This window comes from Lutjanus erythropterus, chromosome 1, assembly GCF_056507025.1.
Source record: "Lutjanus erythropterus isolate fLutEry1 chromosome 1, fLutEry1.hap2, whole genome shotgun sequence".
NCBI lineage: Eukaryota > Metazoa > Chordata > Actinopteri > Lutjaniformes > Lutjanidae > Lutjanus > Lutjanus erythropterus.
In genome coordinates, this window is record NC_139317.1 from 8,887,167 (window position 1) to 8,904,863 (window position 17,697).

Below are 17,697 nucleotides of genomic sequence, written 5' to 3' on the forward strand. Positions count from 1 at the left end.
GCTCTGCCTCAGCTCGCAGGCTCCAGCCAATCAGACACACTTCACAAATAGGGCAATCTGTTTAAATGGGGAAGGAGACGTAGCAGGTCTGTGATGCTGACGTGCTCCTGCAGCGTGTGCACATACAGATGTATTCTGAGGACACTCTTGCACATCTACCATCACCCTTAGGTGTCATGTCACCTGTTTGTGCCTGCGTTTTGCAGTGTGGAGCAGTTGCTGAGTTCTTTGACATGGAGGATTTATGGGACATTGAGTTATGGGTACAGTCTGTACATACAAAAGAGAGCTCTTCTTTTCTCAAAGTAAAACAAACTTTTGTCTTTTATCTTTTCTGGTAACGATGTAAGCCAGTTGTTAGTTGTCTGACTTATAGCTTTGACAGCCACAGTGCAATGATGAAAGGTGAGAAATTTAAGAAGACACAAGCATACTGACAACTTATAAACACTTATTCATATTAAAGTTTGACAGTCTCTCATCTACCTGACACATTTGTTTCATGACCACACTGAACTCTGCCTTTCTTGGCTCCATTGTACTTGTTATGTTTTGTTTTCTTACAGATTTTTCTAATGATCTCCAGGTTTCCAATTCCAGTTCTTACATAGTGTCATATATAGTGTAGGCTATTTTAACTTGGATAATGAGAAACCCTTAAAGGCTGTTGAAATTATGTCTTTAGATGTAGAAGTGGATGGTGCAGTTTCAGCTTTAACTGGAAGTAATTAACACTGTCTGAAAATGAAAGAAAAAAAAAAATCAATACTGTATTCAAAAAACTAATCTACATCAAACAAAAGGGCAAGCAGACTGGACAAATGCAATCCATGTAGCATTTCAGCTGAAGGGAGAAAATGTGTCTAGATCAGAAAATACATGCATGGAAATTTTTATTTATATTTCAAAGGATTTTGCAGACATCAAACTTAAACAATAGGTTAAATGTCATTCGGCTGCTATCAGATTAAATTAAAAAAGTAAATTCCAGTTTGAGTGATTTACATAATTTAACTTTTAACTTTTCTGTGGGGTCATAAAAAAGGTGCTACACAATACTGTACCTACTCAGTTTAATTTAAAAGAACATATATGTATTTAAAGGGATAGTACAAAATTTTTAAAGCGGAGCTGCATGAGGTACATATCCACAGTCAGTGTTTTACCTACAGTAGATGGTGGCCCCCAGTTTGCAGAAGCAGCTGGAGTACCACTGTAGGAATCTAAGCAATGCACTGCTGTGGACAGGGTTGGCCCCTAAAATGAGGTTTAGTTGCTTAAAAAAGGCCCACCTAAAAAAGTCAATATTACTTTAAGTATGCAAAATATGTAGAATAATGTCACTGGTTTACCCTGCTGCCAGACAGCCTTTTCCAACAGGAAACTGCCATTACGTAAGCCAAATATGGTTCTCTCCAAAGCCACCAGACTCCATTGGCAAAAACAGTGATTTTACTTGGCAGAAAATAGGAGTAGTGTTTTAAAGGGTTAGGGTCAAATCAGAACTCTCCCTTTAAAGCTTAAAAACAGACCATTATCACCCAACTCTGCAGTTCCCCTCAGCTCTACAGACTGTTTTAGCATCTTCCAAGCTCATGGTTTGTTTTTAGTGTGTGCAACATTACTACCCTCATCAGGGTTGTTTCCAGCTCAGATAGGCAGCTATTTTACAGCTCTGACAAACCCACCATATGCTACCAGCACAGCACTAAAAAGTAGACAAAATTAGTACCTAGCTGGTGGACCATTTAGCTATAGATTGTTGCACTACCCCAAGTGAACAAAAGATGGGTTAAAGGTTTTTCATGAACTTAATATACAGCTACACAATATTTAGTAAGTTCAACCGACTATTTGGGGTAATGACACCAGTCCCAGATCAGCAATTAAATGTAGTTTTGCCTTGAGTTCTTTCATTCTTATTAATTATACTGCAGGGAAGAACACTTTTTTACATTTTAAATGATAATGGCCAGAAGAATAATAAATTTAACTGATAATAAATTACAGTTTATCTGCTCTATCGTTTACAACCATCCTTAAAATTCAAAATTTTTATCCCGTTTGCTTCTACTTTTGGACAAGAGCTAGCTCATACATGCATTACAGGATGTAAACATAATGTGTATATCATTTATTGATGGTTTGTATTTTTTTTTTGTTTTGTTTTGTTTTGCTCAGCCTTATTATGATCAGAACCAAATCAGAAATTAGCATTTATCAGCTTTAAACACAGGTTTGTCATGAACTTAAAATGTAGCTGCATAATACTGCCACTTGTAGTAAGTTAACTAAGTTGGCAGAGATTTAGTTCAGCTAAACAAGAGTGAATGAAGACACTCAAAAGACCAATTCCTTCCAGAATCTAGCAGACTGTAGCTTCCTCTCTTTGTCTGATATCATCATTAACAACAAATAAATAACAAACCCGGCAGAACATATGTGTCAAAGACACACTTGTGCAGACATTAACAGTTCTGTCCTTGGGACTGCTGAAAATGAATAGTTTTGTCATCATCCTCACAAGGACAATGACTCACTGTGATACATTACTTGAGTATTTGGAAAGGGTTAGGGAGAGCTGTTAAACTGCACCAAGCTTATAAAATCCTGTGTCACTGCATTTTGTTTGGAGTGTAACTATTTGGGATGCAGGTCCCACCCTTGCAGGATTTGAACCATCAGGAAGAACACGGCAGAGATGCTGCTGTGATTCTCCTGGGCCGAGGAGACAGCTCACATGATTTATTCTGAGTAAATAATAGACCAATGCTTTGGCAAACCTGAGAGCTCAGCACATTTAGAGAGTCAGATATTTGCATTTATAAGTTAACACTCCACGGCGTGACTGTAGCCTCTTTATATGATTCATTCTGTTCGAGTATCTTAAAAGCTCCACTTAACTGATACAAATAAAATTAATTTGTTAACATTTAATTTTATGGCCCTGGCCACAGAAAAAACAGACTTAACAATCTCAGATCAAATATATGGCTCGCCCTCTGTGTGTTGGAGTTTTCAACTTAGCTCTGTGTTTATTTAACCTTAAAATTTTTCATGAGGAGCTCCAGGGTGCAATTTTTGAATCCAGTTACACATAACAGAGATGGGTGTCTTGGGACACGGAAGCACCCTAGGAAGAGGAATAACAAGATAAAGATTCTCATAAAAAAAGGGGCACAGCTGCTTGTCAAGTACACAAAACTCTTTGAAGTGAATTTGTCCCTCAGCATCGGGTTCACTGTGCTTTGGTGAAAGATTAGACCCCATGTCACATTTTCACTGCCTGTGTCAAGAAAGTATAGAGATAGGCATAGACAGATGGATAGAAGGAGAGTGAGAAAGGTGTTATACATCAGTCTGATAGAAAAGAAAGATATACGGTGTTTGGGTAGAGATATAGGTGGGTGGAAGAAGATTTAAAGGTCAAGTGTGTAAGATTTAGGAGGATCTATTGTCAGAATATGGTGGGAATGGAATATGATAAGTATGGTTTCAGTAGAGTTTAATCTCCCGAAAATATGAGTCATTGTGTTTTTGTTATCTTATCAGCCCTGAGTGCTTCGCAGCCACCATGCTTGAAAGGGTAGGGTGAGGTGAGGGGTATTCACATGGTTTCAATCTGCAATTTCACCACTAGATGCTGCCAAATCCTACTGTATACAGTTAAGTGAAGTTTCTACCAAATTTAAACCAAGTTTCCAAGAAATGCACAGATGGTTGTACCAATTCTCTGGTTGGTTCCCATTAAACTATTGTAGAAAAAGAGGGTGAAATGAAATGATGTAATAAAAGAGCTCCAGTCAAACCTCACACTGTGGAAAACATGATGGAAATATAACATTTATGGTTGTTTCATGCCTTAAAGGTGTAGTAAGTTGACTGCAAAACAATCAACTACTTCCCATGACTTCTAAGTCTCATGTGTATCATGATTTATTCACTAAATCTGTTTCCGCTGCACTTGCTACATTTTGTTTTTCTCGATACGCCTCTTTTCCACCTCAGCCAAGTGTAAAAAAAAATGTAATATTTGGAAATTCATATTTTAATGTTTTCAATGCCCAAATTAAAAATGCTGAAAAAAACGGGTGGATGGAAACTCAGCTACAGATAGATAGTTTGAAGATGGATAATTGAAAAATATAATTTTATCTTTAAATTATAATATGCTTTCATATAAGCTTGTGAACTGAAATAGGATGCACTGACCTATCGATCTACTCTATTAATTTCTAAATCTCGCTGGCATTGAAGATGAAACAGGCCAATTTTGGGTTAATTACAGTTGCACTCTTGTCTTCACAGGGCCACAGTATTAAAAATCTATGAAAACATCTTCTAACCTCAGTGAAGACACAGAGAGAAACCCTCTGAACTGCTGCAGAGTCCCGTGTGGAGGCTTTGAGTGTTCATGCTCACATCATGAGCAGCTTTGAGGATGGCTGTGTATCAAGCTATCTAGGAGACAGCCTCTGTGTTCCATGTGCCCACTGATGTGGAGCAGCACAGTGAATGTCAGGCAGCGCTGGTCACTGTGTCTGTTTGGGGGCGGCGTTAAAGATCTGCTCTGTTTGTGTGTGTGCTGCTTACCGATGACAGGCGAGAGCCCGCTGTAACCTGGGAACCTGCATGTGTGTGGCGATGGCGGCGGTAATGTGTGTAGTGGGAGGGAGAATTCAGGTTTAGACAGTGGGCAAGAAGCCAGTGCATGACTGCATCATTGTGTGGACTATGCAGTTCAGTGAAGGGGAGATTTGATATTTTCTTCCTCTCAGTAGAGCCTTCCTTTAAGCCAGAGCTTTGCCCAGGGAACACTCACAAAGGAGTCTTCTGCTGCAGCTGGCAGAATCCTGCTACGTGATCTAAAACCAATTTCGCTATTTGAATAAGCTAACACTTATTTCCTTATCTTCCTCTTGCAGTCCAAAAAAATCCAGGCTCAACTGAAAGAACTGCGGTACGGGAAAAAGGATTTAATTTTTAAGGTAAGTTCAAACTGAAGGGTGTGTGTGTGGGGGGGGTGGCTTTATAATAGCTCCAGACCGGGGGTAAACAGGTACTTCAGACCACCTTGAAAGGATGATCACATCACAGGAGGTACTCCAATTAATTTAGTCTGCAATTACAAAGTCCCTACCAGTCAGCAGGCTGCAGAGTCCATTGACCCTCTTTAGTTACTGTTGCTATGTCTGTCAAGCTTTCCATTCTCACACTGCACACATACAGTTTACAGTGACTACTGTAGCAGATTTAACATTGAAATTGGGAGTAATAAGTGTAGCTAGCTAACATAAGCTACCGCTAAAGCTGCCAAGTCTATCTCCTGCTGACCTTCTAATATTTCCACCTTGTAAAACAAGAACCCTGTAAAAGGGTTTCTTGGCTACATACATGATATAACTAGAGCTGCAACAATTAATCAATTTATATATTATTAATTGTTTTGAGTCAGTCTGCCCAAATGCAAATTTTGAATATCCTTAGGTTGTGGACATCACCTTGGACTTTGGGAAACATTGATCAACATTCCTTTCACTATTTTCTGACATTTTTCAGACCAAACAACTAATTGATTGGTTGAGAAAATAATCAACAGATAAATCTAACACAAGTTTGGCTGAAGGTAACATCATTGCAGCTAGTAAGCTAGTTAGCCAGACATGCTAACATTCATTTAATCCATTCCTCACGCGTGTCCTCTTGTGTTTTATGTTTTCAAAAGACTACAACCCCCCGCCCCCCCCCCCCCCCCAAACTAACGACACACCTTCGTTTATCATCTTAGAGCCACCATGTTGAGAAATCCAATGCTTGACAAGCCTGCAGCACCTTAATTATGGCTGCTACCCTATGATTGGACAGTCGCAGTTCACAGGAGGGGCTGAGTGAATAGTCAATTGGCCAGGCCCTAAGTCGGCTAAGTCCTGTTCTCTGTTTTCCCTTTTGCAAGATCCCTCCCATCCTTTTCAATCATAGGAGGTATGTAGATAAATGATGTGGACAGCGGTGGATGAAGTTGATACAGAATTATGCATCAGATCATACAAGGGAATCTTCAGGACACAAATTACAGATGACACTATGTATTGTTATAATTCAGTGGCAGTGGGTACCATATATTATAGTGCATCTGAAATTTGTCTCCTACTCATATACTTCCTCTGCAAGCACCATAAAACAGTAGCAAACAAGAAGCGGTTCTGCTTCCTCCACTGCCCCTCATATTGCAAGGACTAAATGTTCTTAGATCTGAGCGCTTACGTAATATTTATTGGCATTTACTGGTACATGGGCTGACCTTTCGGGCCTTGTTTGCAGTGTTAAAATGTCAGTCGACATTTCTGCCACAATGCCCCATAATGCCATTTCTTAAATGTAGGGTATGTTTTGATTGTGCAGACCCATCATTCCTAAAGCTGCATCCGACATAAATGAATAAAAAACCTCAAAACTCACAGACTGAATTTTATTCCAGTCCGTCGCCTGAATATATTGTCCCTGGATGTCCTGTTCCTTGTTCTATTTCTAGCTTGTGAATGATGGATGCATTGACTTGTTTGCTTGGTGTCACTGCTCGTAAATCGTTGTCTCTAAATTGCATCAGTCACTCACACAACACAACGCAGCCGTATTGCTCAATGTCACCAAACATTTCATGTGGACCTTTTACAGCATTATGTTTTTTGGTGATTTGCAGTTGCAAAAGGATAAGGCTAATTTGATCATCTAGTAGAAACATCTTTCGGAGATGACTCACAGTCTGCCTTTTTTCCCCGCCGGAAAGGTCAGAGGGAAATGCATCATGTCCCTCTGACCCCCCCGAGCCCTCTGGCTATTCCTGAAAACTCATATGTATTCCACATACGGTGTGATCAAAAGCCCAGCGGGGGACGATGGAGCTGGAAGTAGAGAAGAGTCACTCAAGATACAGAAATGTCATCAGCCTCACAGGGGGGATGTCAATCAAGGCACCTTGACCGGGAGGCAATTGAATTGGTTATGACGGCTGTTGTGCCATATCAAACTGCATTTTGCAGCACAATGTCACAGCACACAAAAACACAACCTCCTGAAGAGACTGGAGATGGAACAAAACCTCAAAACCTAATTACTGTAACTTGGGAACCATTCGATCTGTCTGGGAACTGATGGAAAGAACAAAAGAAAAAGAATGTGAATGTGAAACCATAAAAACAGAAAAGGATACCATTCTGACATAATGCAATAATGCAGATTCACAAAATGAGAACATACTGTACCTACAGTACCAAAAAAAACCCAGTCAGTGTTTTCTTCACTGGAGAATTTTCCGTTAACAGTCAAGGACAACTTAAAGGAGAAATCTGTAATATATTTACTGTAATAAATCATAAAACGACCATGATCATCAGAGAATAAAGAAACATATTAAGATCAAATACTTCCTTCTCTGACAACAACACTGCAGCTGTGGTGTCTCCCTTTTGAAATTACGATTCGATTCAAATTATTGCCAAATGTTCACCAACCGAGTAGAAGTTGTAGAAGCAGTAGATGTTTATAACAGTTAAATTAAGTAATGTGTTAATGGAGTCTGGCAGGCAGTGAGACTGGCAGCTACTTAACTCAAAGTCCAGAGTGTGTATTTTTGTAGCAGCAGGCTTTTGTTTTCAGGATAATGGGCTTAATTTGACATTGACAGGCAACTGACAGTTATAAACAACTGATAAACTTACAGTGGAGGACTTGTCATCGCTTGTTATTGTCAGTTTTCAATGTTGCGTGCGTCATGCACTCCTGTGAGGGTCCTGCAGCCTGTAAAACTTGCCCAAGTCTGGGGAGGAGGGAACAAGAGGAAACAACTTGCTTCAATCATAGATCATGGATTTCAACCTATTTAATACACAGTCCATGGCTCCAACTCACTATTTGGACTGTTGTTCTTCTTATTGCTCCTTTAAAAAGAGACCCAGCGTAAACCATGTAGTCCCAGTACTCAGCTGTAAACACGACACACAGACAGGTTCCCCTTCGCTTACACATTTCTGAGCTTGTATCTTAAATTAGTTTAGGATGACATTTAGACTTTCTGGTATTGCAGAAACATGTTTCCTAACTGCATTTAGGAAAAAAAAAATCCTATTTTTATCTTAGGATAGGAATTTAGCTGTAATAGAACCATCAGAGCTTAAGAATTTACATAGACCCTGTCCTAAATTCAAAAATGGAAGCACCACTGTTAGGTCTGTATGGAAATGACAGTGAAGATGGGGAACAACGCCAAAATATTATGATTAAAAGACTCATCCTGCATGATGACACTTTACATTTCCAGGATAATGTATTAATGGGTATGAATTGACTATTAATTCTGAGGTTGATCCACATGCTACACCCGTTCAAATCTTTTTCCAGGGCTGATAATTGGGAAGAAAACTTCCTAATAAGATGGGGATTCCTCCAACATGATTAATGTGTCCAACTCATCAAAGATAAGACTGAACGTCAGGTTTCTTCTCCATTAAAACAAGCGAACTTGCCAGTGACAAGTAAAGAGACACAGACGCTGTCAAGGATACAGACAGTCTTGTATTTTTACATGACATGATAATCAAGTTTACAGTTCTAGTTATGATTTCTTAAGTTAAGATACAAGGTCTAAGATTAAGGACGAAATGATTACCGCTTTCAAGATAAACCACAATAAAATTCCTGATAATTAGTAGAACCGTTTAAATTTTTAACAACCTGACAAGACTGGAAACAGAACAAAACCTCAAAACCTAATTATTGTATCTTGGGAACTGTTCAGGCCTTCTTAGAACTAAGGGAAAGGGAAATAAAGAAAAATAATCGTGAAACCATAAAAGCAGAAAAGGGTTCTGTTCTGACAAAATGCAATAATGCAGATTCACAAAATGAGGACATGCTGCACCTACAGTACCAGAAAAGGAGCCGGTGTTGTCTGTGTTTGCTTCACTGGAGAATTTTCCATTAATAGTCCTCAGATTTGAAGGACAACTTAAAAAGAGACCCAACTCTGTGAATGCAAACCATGCAGTCCCAGTACTTAACTGTAAACACTACACACAGACAGGTTCCCCTTCGCTTGCTCAGCCATTACATTAAAGCCTTCAGAGGAACTGACGGTGCCTTCCCCACGTTCCCCTACGAGACAATATTTTTGGCAGCCGCATTCAAGCCTTCACATCTTCTTCTCTCCGTCAGTCCACTTTTAAATGTACCCCTAGAGCTGTTTCTCCTCCAGCTTAGCTTGGGAAAAAAACACAGAAGAAAAACGACGGCTTGATGTAGTTGCATGCCTCGTCTAGCAGAGTGGCTAGTCCCCCACTGACCCCGCACCTCTATAATGGACTCGGTACAGAAATATGAAGCTTTACACTTGGAGGCACTAACCCTGAAAGTCAGCATTTCTGGGTCAGTGGCCATCCGCCCGCGGTCCTCGGAGGACCAGCCGCTGATGATGCTCTGTGTAATGGATGTAATGGCTCTCTACTGTAATGCTGCACAGCCGCATGCATGCACTTACAAATGCACACACACATTCTTCAGACTCTTTAGAAGACAAACTAAGAGGAGGCTGCTTTTTTTTCCCCCTGCGTGCTGGTGAGCCAATCCAGCCTGGAGTCGGGACTCATGATTATTCAGTGCAACACTTTCTTAAACTCAGCACTCGGTGTTGTTTTTCAATATTTCCTCCAACACACAAACATGCAGAAATGTTTCAGGCAGCTTAAAGTGTAACATTTTGTATTGCTGAAGGAAACTATTTAAATTCATACTTTTGGCCAATTGTATCATCATATTACAACGTCCGCTGCCTGTAATTTAATGGCAAATGTCCAATAATGTCGCCAGCCGCTGAAATTGGGCTGTTTTTTCAGCAGTACCCTTCAGTATCCCATTTGAAAATAATTCAGACAAGTCTCAGTGAATACTTATGCATTTCATTTGCCACAGAGATACACACAATCATTTGTGTCTGTGATTTAAGAACTGGGGACTCATTTCAGAAACTTCCTAAGTCTAAAATCCTAACTTATCTAGGTTTAAGAGGATATTTAGGATTTAATGCTTCCGACTCGGCAAAGCCAAAATTGAACGCCCAACTTCCTTGTCCATTATAGAAAGCTAACAAGTGACAAAAGAAGTGAGACAGCTGTTGTCAAGGATAAACGCAGTCTCATGTTAATTCTACAGGCAGACACAGGCGGTCATTGAATCATCATGTTCAGTCAGGATTTCCAAAGTCAGGATAAGATACATGGTCTGAGATTAGGTATAGGGTTACAAATGTCCTGCATTCTTAACCAGTAGTTGAACACATTGACAATCAATTGAAAAATTAATAACATGAACTCTTTTTTTCTCTTAGTTTAGGAATTATGGGCTGTACAATGAAATTAGAAATGTAGTTCCTTCAAGCTACATGAAATATAACAAACATAACTGATTAAATTAAGAATGGAAGTTCAATCAATTAGTCAAAGAAGTTAGGTTTAAATTTATTATATTTAAATTACAGTAGCATATTAGTAATGTGAAACAGGAAACATTAACTCATGCAGCACAAACAATTTAAACAACCAGAATAATAAAATAATAAGGCTCTTGCTCGAAACGTCTGCTCTTGTCCGCCTGTCCTTATTCAGTAAATGTCTCAAAGCAACGTCAAATGAAGCACAGTTACTGCCATGTCTAGACTAACAAGGCAGACCAGACCAAACCGGGAGAAAACCTGTGAGCTCTGGAGAAATGCTATGCAAAGCTACATTATCGGTAATGGCGATTAATCAATGAGTGACTAATCATTGACATGCCTAATTAGGGATACAATGATCCAGTTCAACGATAAACCACGCTAAAATTCCTGATGATTTCAATTTTTAATTAGCGTTAAAACGGTCTTTGATTACTTTCTTTTGAAAACTCACAGGCAGTGCAGCCAAGCAACAACCAAGGTTCACAACAGTCGCAGGCGCAGCTGCAATGTGGATTCATTTTACATCAGTAAAAAGAAATCAAAATCTGATGGAAGGATTTTAGTGTGTGTATCAGTACTTTGTGAACAATTTCAGCACATTTTAACAACACCATGATAATACTGATAACTATAATAACTTTTGTCACTATAAAAGTCATATGAAATTTTCATACCGTTTCATCTCCGTCTGGGACAGGATAGGACATAACCATGAGTTTAGGAATTACTTCTGTAATAATAAGATAGGATTTTTCCTATCTTTGAAACTTCAGATAGGTCAAGCAGTTAGGAAATTCTCTAATGAGGCCCCCGCTCCTCAAAGTTTATTACTTTTGGATTCCCTCTTGAGCACAGCCCAGCAGCTATAAATGACTTTGCAATTGTCCCAAACTCCCTATAAGTGAACAAAGACCTTTTGAGAGACAGATCAGATTCTTTGACTTCTTTGAAAAACCCACAGTGCTGAATGTTGCCCTGTCCTTGACTGTCGGTGTGTGACTCATCCGTCAGGGAAAGCTTAAGCATCGTTTCAGCTGCCCTGTTGAGTGGTAGAAGTGACAGACATGTTCATCACTAAAACGACCCCTTTTACTGGCAGAAATCGAGATGAAAATGAGATGAAATCGGCAAAACATGCCAAGTGTCCCCGCTGCGTCACAAAACTCACTGAGGTACCACACAAGTCTATAAACGTCACCAAAAACCATCAATAAGCCTCGTCACCCGTCTCTGAAAGTTTTTTTTCCAGAGGTTTGTGGATGCTGTTTGTTGGGTGAGCTGACCTTGGTTGTTTCAGAATGTGAGCCCATGCAGTTTATCATTTTGAGAGGCCAGTAAAAGACACCCAATAAAAGTTCATTACCAAGGCCAGACTGCATGCAAATTAACCAATACAAGTTTCTTTTCTTCTTACAGATTCATTTATCAATAATAAAAGGCTCCTCAGGGTGAACTCTGTTGATCCTCACATGGAGTTAGATAGGCTCGTTTAGTGAAAAAAAGCATGTATGTGTGTTGTTCAGCTTAGGGATTAAACTCCAGCTTTGATGCCCATTAAGGGGTTTGATGATTTCAGGGGGTCTGCTCTTATAACTGTCAAGATTAGACCTTTCTTCTCCCTAAAGGACAGATGTGATCTTTTTTAATGTGGCTTTGAATGAACTTATGTTTATCTGATTCAGTGTACCCTCTGGACACTGCACTTGTCTGTATTCTATGAAATGGACTGGAGGTATTATTCACCAAAGCATTTTAGTACTAAAATCAAGCTATCAATACAATGTAGCTATGATTATGAAGGTTTATGAGATCCCAGTGCTCCTCTGTTTAAAGACACGAGGAATTCATTGAGTGCTAAATGGATATAATGTACATGGGTTTTAGTGCTCCATCAATGTGTATGAGGTGTCATAATACAGATCTTAAAAAGTCAGGACAAAAGTGACGATCGGCAAAATAATAAAGAGGGCTCTTTGTGCCGTTGATTAGTGTTATTGACGGTGCTGAGGAGACGAGGTGGGGATGGAGTCATGCACTGTTTGCACTGAACAAAAAGGGTTCAGTCGATTCAAAAGCCATGTCTCTCCCTGCAGGGGCAGCAGCTAATGGACCTGGAGCACAAGTTAACCATAGCCAAGGAAGAACTGGAGAAGACGGCACTGGATAAGGTGAGTAATGGAGGAAAGGTCGCCAGTTATTATTGATTTTATTTAATTTTCCTGCTGTAATTGTGATGATATTTCCTTCCCTGTAGGTTATAAAACTTTAAACTAATCTTGTCTCTCTCATCTGACCCATTTAACCCACCAATGTGAAACACTGAATAGAGAAATGGCTGTAAATTATTTAATGAATAAAGTACATGTAGTTGTCTGTTAATATTAATCTGTATAAATCCCTGTTGTAGAGAGTGTGGTTTAGCAGACAGAGAAATGCTAAAATTACACCCAAAATAAATATTTTAACAAAAATATTCGCAATATTATATTAGTGAGGATGTACATTGAACAAAAATAAGAACACAATACTTTTGTTTTTTCTCTCATTTTTCATGAGTAAAAAAAACAAAGACGACTTCTTTGCACACAGGAGGTTTTACTGCTCTCAATTTTTGCTGTTAAAGTCTGTGTTAATGACCATGTGGGATATAAAGTGGTCCAGGAACCTCCAGGAAGCTGTGATGTTGTGATCGCAACAACTGACGCAAATTCAACCAATCCCTGAAAATTCTGCACGACCTTTCGCAAGATGCAATCATCTTGTTTGTTTGTAGTCACCACTCTGTGGAAGAAAGCACACAGGCACCTGATGTTATTCTGTGGTGTTTCATTAGAAAACTACAAGCCAACTACTGCCCAAGCATGCATACTACAACATTTTCAGTTGTTTCTGTGGATCCGTGTGCCTGAGGATCAACTTCACAACATTGTCATCTGAACGTGGAACTTTTTTTTGAACGCACACTATGTTTTCAGAAAGACTATTCTCATTTAAACATGTCTTTAGAGCGTCATTTAATGCAACCAGTCCAAGGCATACCTATAAAATAATCATACTATTTGATCAGCATTTCTATATGCCACACTTGTCAGGTGGATGGATTATCATGGCACAGAAGTGCTCACTAATCTAAAAAAATTGTGAACAAAAATTGAGAACAAAACCTTTTCTGTGCACAGAAGTCATGTTTATTTATTTTTTACTTCAGCTCACAAGAATGTGAGCAAAAAGTGTGAGTATTTTCAAAATGTCCAGCTTCAGCAGGTTGAGCACATGCGGCAGCTTTAATATCTGAGGTTTAATGTCATTTTAATTGTTTTGTTATTGACACCCTGTCACTGGAGTCAAGTTATATGAGTAAAAAATGTATGGTGAGAAAAGTGCTGATTAGGAAAACAGGTAATTCTGGTGCTCAGCTCAGGAGAATTGACATCAGAGGCTGTCGTAAAATAATTAAAGCAATCATTTTGTCCATTATTAGTATTGATTAAGAGTAAGTGATCTTTTGAACGTTGCTTCTTTTTTATTACCCTGGTGAGATCCGCTTCATGTCTCGCCTAACGATGCCTCCTAGCTGCTCTAAAGTCACTTTAAAGCATGGCCTCCCTTGGCTTTTAATGCTTAAGTAAACTTCTCATGTGGACGGATGGAAGGAGGGATGGAGGGATTCAGAAATCTTCTTGTGTGTGTAATCTTGTTTGGGGACAGGAGTCTCAGATGAAGGCGCTGAAGGACACAGTTCACATCTGCTTCTCAGCTGTCCTGCACAACCAGCCCAGCAGCAGCCACAGATTTCCCACCTCCCCCACCCACTTGTTCAGATACTCATCACTCATCAACAGCTCCAGAGTCACCTTTCAGCAGCCACATGCCAAGGTAATTCAGTATTCCACTCAGTCCATCTGATTGAATGTTTATCTAAAAGAAGGCCTGGCTTGTTGTAAAAATCCAACCTTTTTATATTTAATGAATCGCTTGAGTGATAAGCTCAGTCTTCCATAAATCTACTTCAGATGAGGTCCTGCTGTCCTTGAACTGCCAGTGTCTTCCTGTAAGCTGTCAACCTGTGCTCAGCAAAGATGTCACAAAGACAAGTATTTATACAATGTGAAGTGTTTATATTGTTCACCATGAAGTAAATAGGCCTTCTTTGAAAATGCTCTGACACTTGGAAAACAGTCTCACATCTCAACTTTTCATGATTTTTAAAATGTCTCAAAACCCACTGAAAGCACCTTTATTCATCTAAAGTTCAAAAAAACCTCTCACTTTTTTCTCACTCTGTCTCTTGTAACCTCACACTTTTTTCAAACCTTCATACCTCCCTGACATTTTTTAGGGGCATATATTATTTTGACAGTATTTGTATAAAACTTAATTTAATAGCAATGCTATTCTTGCAGTTTGAAAACAACATACACTCAGGAGATTTTTTTTTTTTTGTCTTGAGAAACTTTTTATTCATTGACAAACTCAACTCTTAACTGTACATTTACTGGCAGACTGACACCTTCACTGCTCAGCGCACATTCAGTGTCACTCTCTGCCACCACAGACAGTCTTCACTCTTCTACCAGCTCTGACACTTGTTAAAGTTACACTCTCACTACGATACTCTACTCTGACCAAATCGGTAGGCTGCAGTGTTTGCTAGCTTACCTTTATCGTCCAGATACTACCAGGTCAGAGGCACTTTCTCCCTGTTAATATTTTTGACAGTACTGAGAATCATACTGTCAGGATTTACTCTGGTGTACCGTTATACCTTTATACCACTCAGGCCTAATTGGCAAGCAAATAATTAGCTTTACTAACTAAATTAATCAATGTGGCACTCTATTTCACTATCTAATCGTTGCATCTAATTAAAAAAAAAAAAAGACAGTGTGACTCTCAGGACTAAACCAACTAAACCAACTTAAAGGACCTGTGAGTAGGATTTAGTGGCATCTAGTGGTGAGCTTGCAGATTGCAACCAACTGTATACTGCCTCTCAAGTGTGTAGGAGAAACTATGGTGACCACAGAACTTGTGCAAAAAGTGAAAGGCCCTTTATAGAGTAGGGCTGCATGATTGACAGAAAAGTCATATTGTGATTATTTTGACTGAAACTGCGATGTTTCATGTGCAGAACAAGATTTTAAGGCCAGGTCATCTATGCTGCATTATAGTACCGCATTATAATGCTGTTTTCTCATACATTTTTCCTTTTTCAGAAAAATGCAATTTGGTTCTGGTTCTGTGATTTGGATATTGCACTTGGCCCAGACCCAGTGTTTGGTTTGTCCAAATATAACATATGAATATATGTGCTGCCCTCCCCTGGCATGCAGTAGTAGTTGTACTCTGAGTTTGACTTTTGACCCTTTGAGGATGCTGTAGCTGGTCATTATGGAGCCAGAGTGATACACTGAGTTAGCAACGTGAAATCAGCAGCTACTAGTTTGTTTCAACAGAACAAAGTAAATTTATGCTTTCAAGTATGTGCACATAGGTTGTTTTGTGTGAAGTAAAATGGATAAGTTTGTTAAGATAATATTACCGTAATTGTGATGCTAATTTCTGTTAGCATGTCAATGGCAATTCACACTATGTGTTAGCATCAGATTTACAATTTAATAAGTAAGTCACTTTTCTGGGCTCCTGTAGAACCACAGACTCTTTGGAAGAGGACTCACTCCCTCTGTAGATATAAACAGCTCATTCTAAGGTGGTAATGTCTGAACTTTTAAAGTCTCAAACTAAACTTTAAACTTCACTGCCGCTGCTTCTGTAATTAAATTATTCAGGGCAATACATTTTGTACCATGGATATGAACGGTTATCGGGGTAATCATGGTTGATTGTAGTATTAGAACAGGTATTTTTTCCGAGACAGCTTCATTCACAGCGGCCTTGAATGAACAATGCAAGCTGAGTACAGCCGTTTGATATTACCTGAAGCATGACCAATGGGCTTTATTCACAGCAGACACTTTGACTAGTCAGAGCAGGAAAAAGCACAGTATAATTAATACAATTAAAAACAGCTCTGTTGCATTTAAGTGCATCAGTAGACCATGCCAGACAGCCAACATGCAAAATAGCAGTGCCCTGGATTAGGTAGAGCTAAATGGAGTGCAGCCCTTATTAATCTTATTAATTATACCTGTGGTTTTGCTGCTCCAACGTGTCAAAGTGTGTGCAGTGAAAAGGCCTGAAACACCGACTCTGCCTTGCAATATCTGGCCAGTTCGACTGTCAGTGACCCCGGTTTAAACACAGCAGTTACAATGTCTTCGGATGGAAATGAGATAAGTTTGTTTTGTAAAGTGAAAATGGAAAGCACGTTGGATTTGGGATTTGCCTCTGTAATGGTGGAGTATAATTTTCTCTCTGACTTTCCAGATAAGATAAAGCAGGCGGCTGTTTTTTTTTTTCCTCTGCCTCTCTGTGTAAACACTTCCAAATTGAAATTCATTTCACACTGTAACTCCCAGCTTGGTGACATCATGGAATATAACTTGGTGCCAAAATATTCACCTCACCGCACATCAGAGCGCACATAATGCACTGTCTCCGATATGAATTTAAGTGTTAGCCGATTATTACCTCCTTTCAAGTGGCTATTTGTCAATCTGATGCCCTGAGTATCACTCTCCAGAGAGAAATAGCCCAGGAAATAATTACTACCAAATATAACAGTTGGGCAAACACAATTCCAGAGGTTGTTCAGAATAATAACATGTCTAAATCAAAAAACAGCACTCGAAGTAATTTATGTCAGTCTTTATATTGTTTGGTGGGACAGCTTTGGAAGTAAAGGCCAATTACTTTACAGCATGGGAGTTTTGGTTTATTGGACTTAAATTTCTTCTCTATGAAATTATTAACGCAATGTGACACAGCCTTTGTTTGGAGCCTCTCAAAGTCAAGGTCACAGTAGACTCAACTAAGGGCTCAGGATTTAATCCCTTTTAGGAGTAAAAAAAGGTGACTGCCAAGAGGATTCATTGTAAAAATAGGATTATGCCCTCAGTGTAGATATTGCTTCTTGTTTTGCTGTTGGAACACTGTGACATTTTAGGACTAATGTCAAGTGTTTATCCAGTCAATACAGTTTTGTTCTTCAGAAACAACCAGAACCGACTGATTCAAGGCAACATGTTTATATGACTCTATTAGGCAAAAAAAAAAAAAAAAAAGTGGCAGAATATGCACATGACTTTTAT

At 39.2% G+C, this 17,697-nt stretch overlaps 1 protein-coding gene across 1 annotated transcript in view; it reads left to right on the plus strand.

Moving 5' to 3' along the window:
- The window catches only part of luzp2 (leucine zipper protein 2), a 240,969-nt gene that overhangs the window by 193,954 nt on the left and 29,318 nt on the right, over positions 1-17,697 (plus strand). Inside the window, exons 7-9 of the mRNA XM_084723563.1 lie at positions 4,926-4,988; positions 12,580-12,654; positions 14,195-14,362. Of these exons, the coding sequence (XP_084579689.1) occupies positions 4,926-4,988; positions 12,580-12,654; positions 14,195-14,362 (306 nt within the window). The remainder of the gene's footprint in view (positions 1-4,925; positions 4,989-12,579; positions 12,655-14,194; positions 14,363-17,697) is intronic.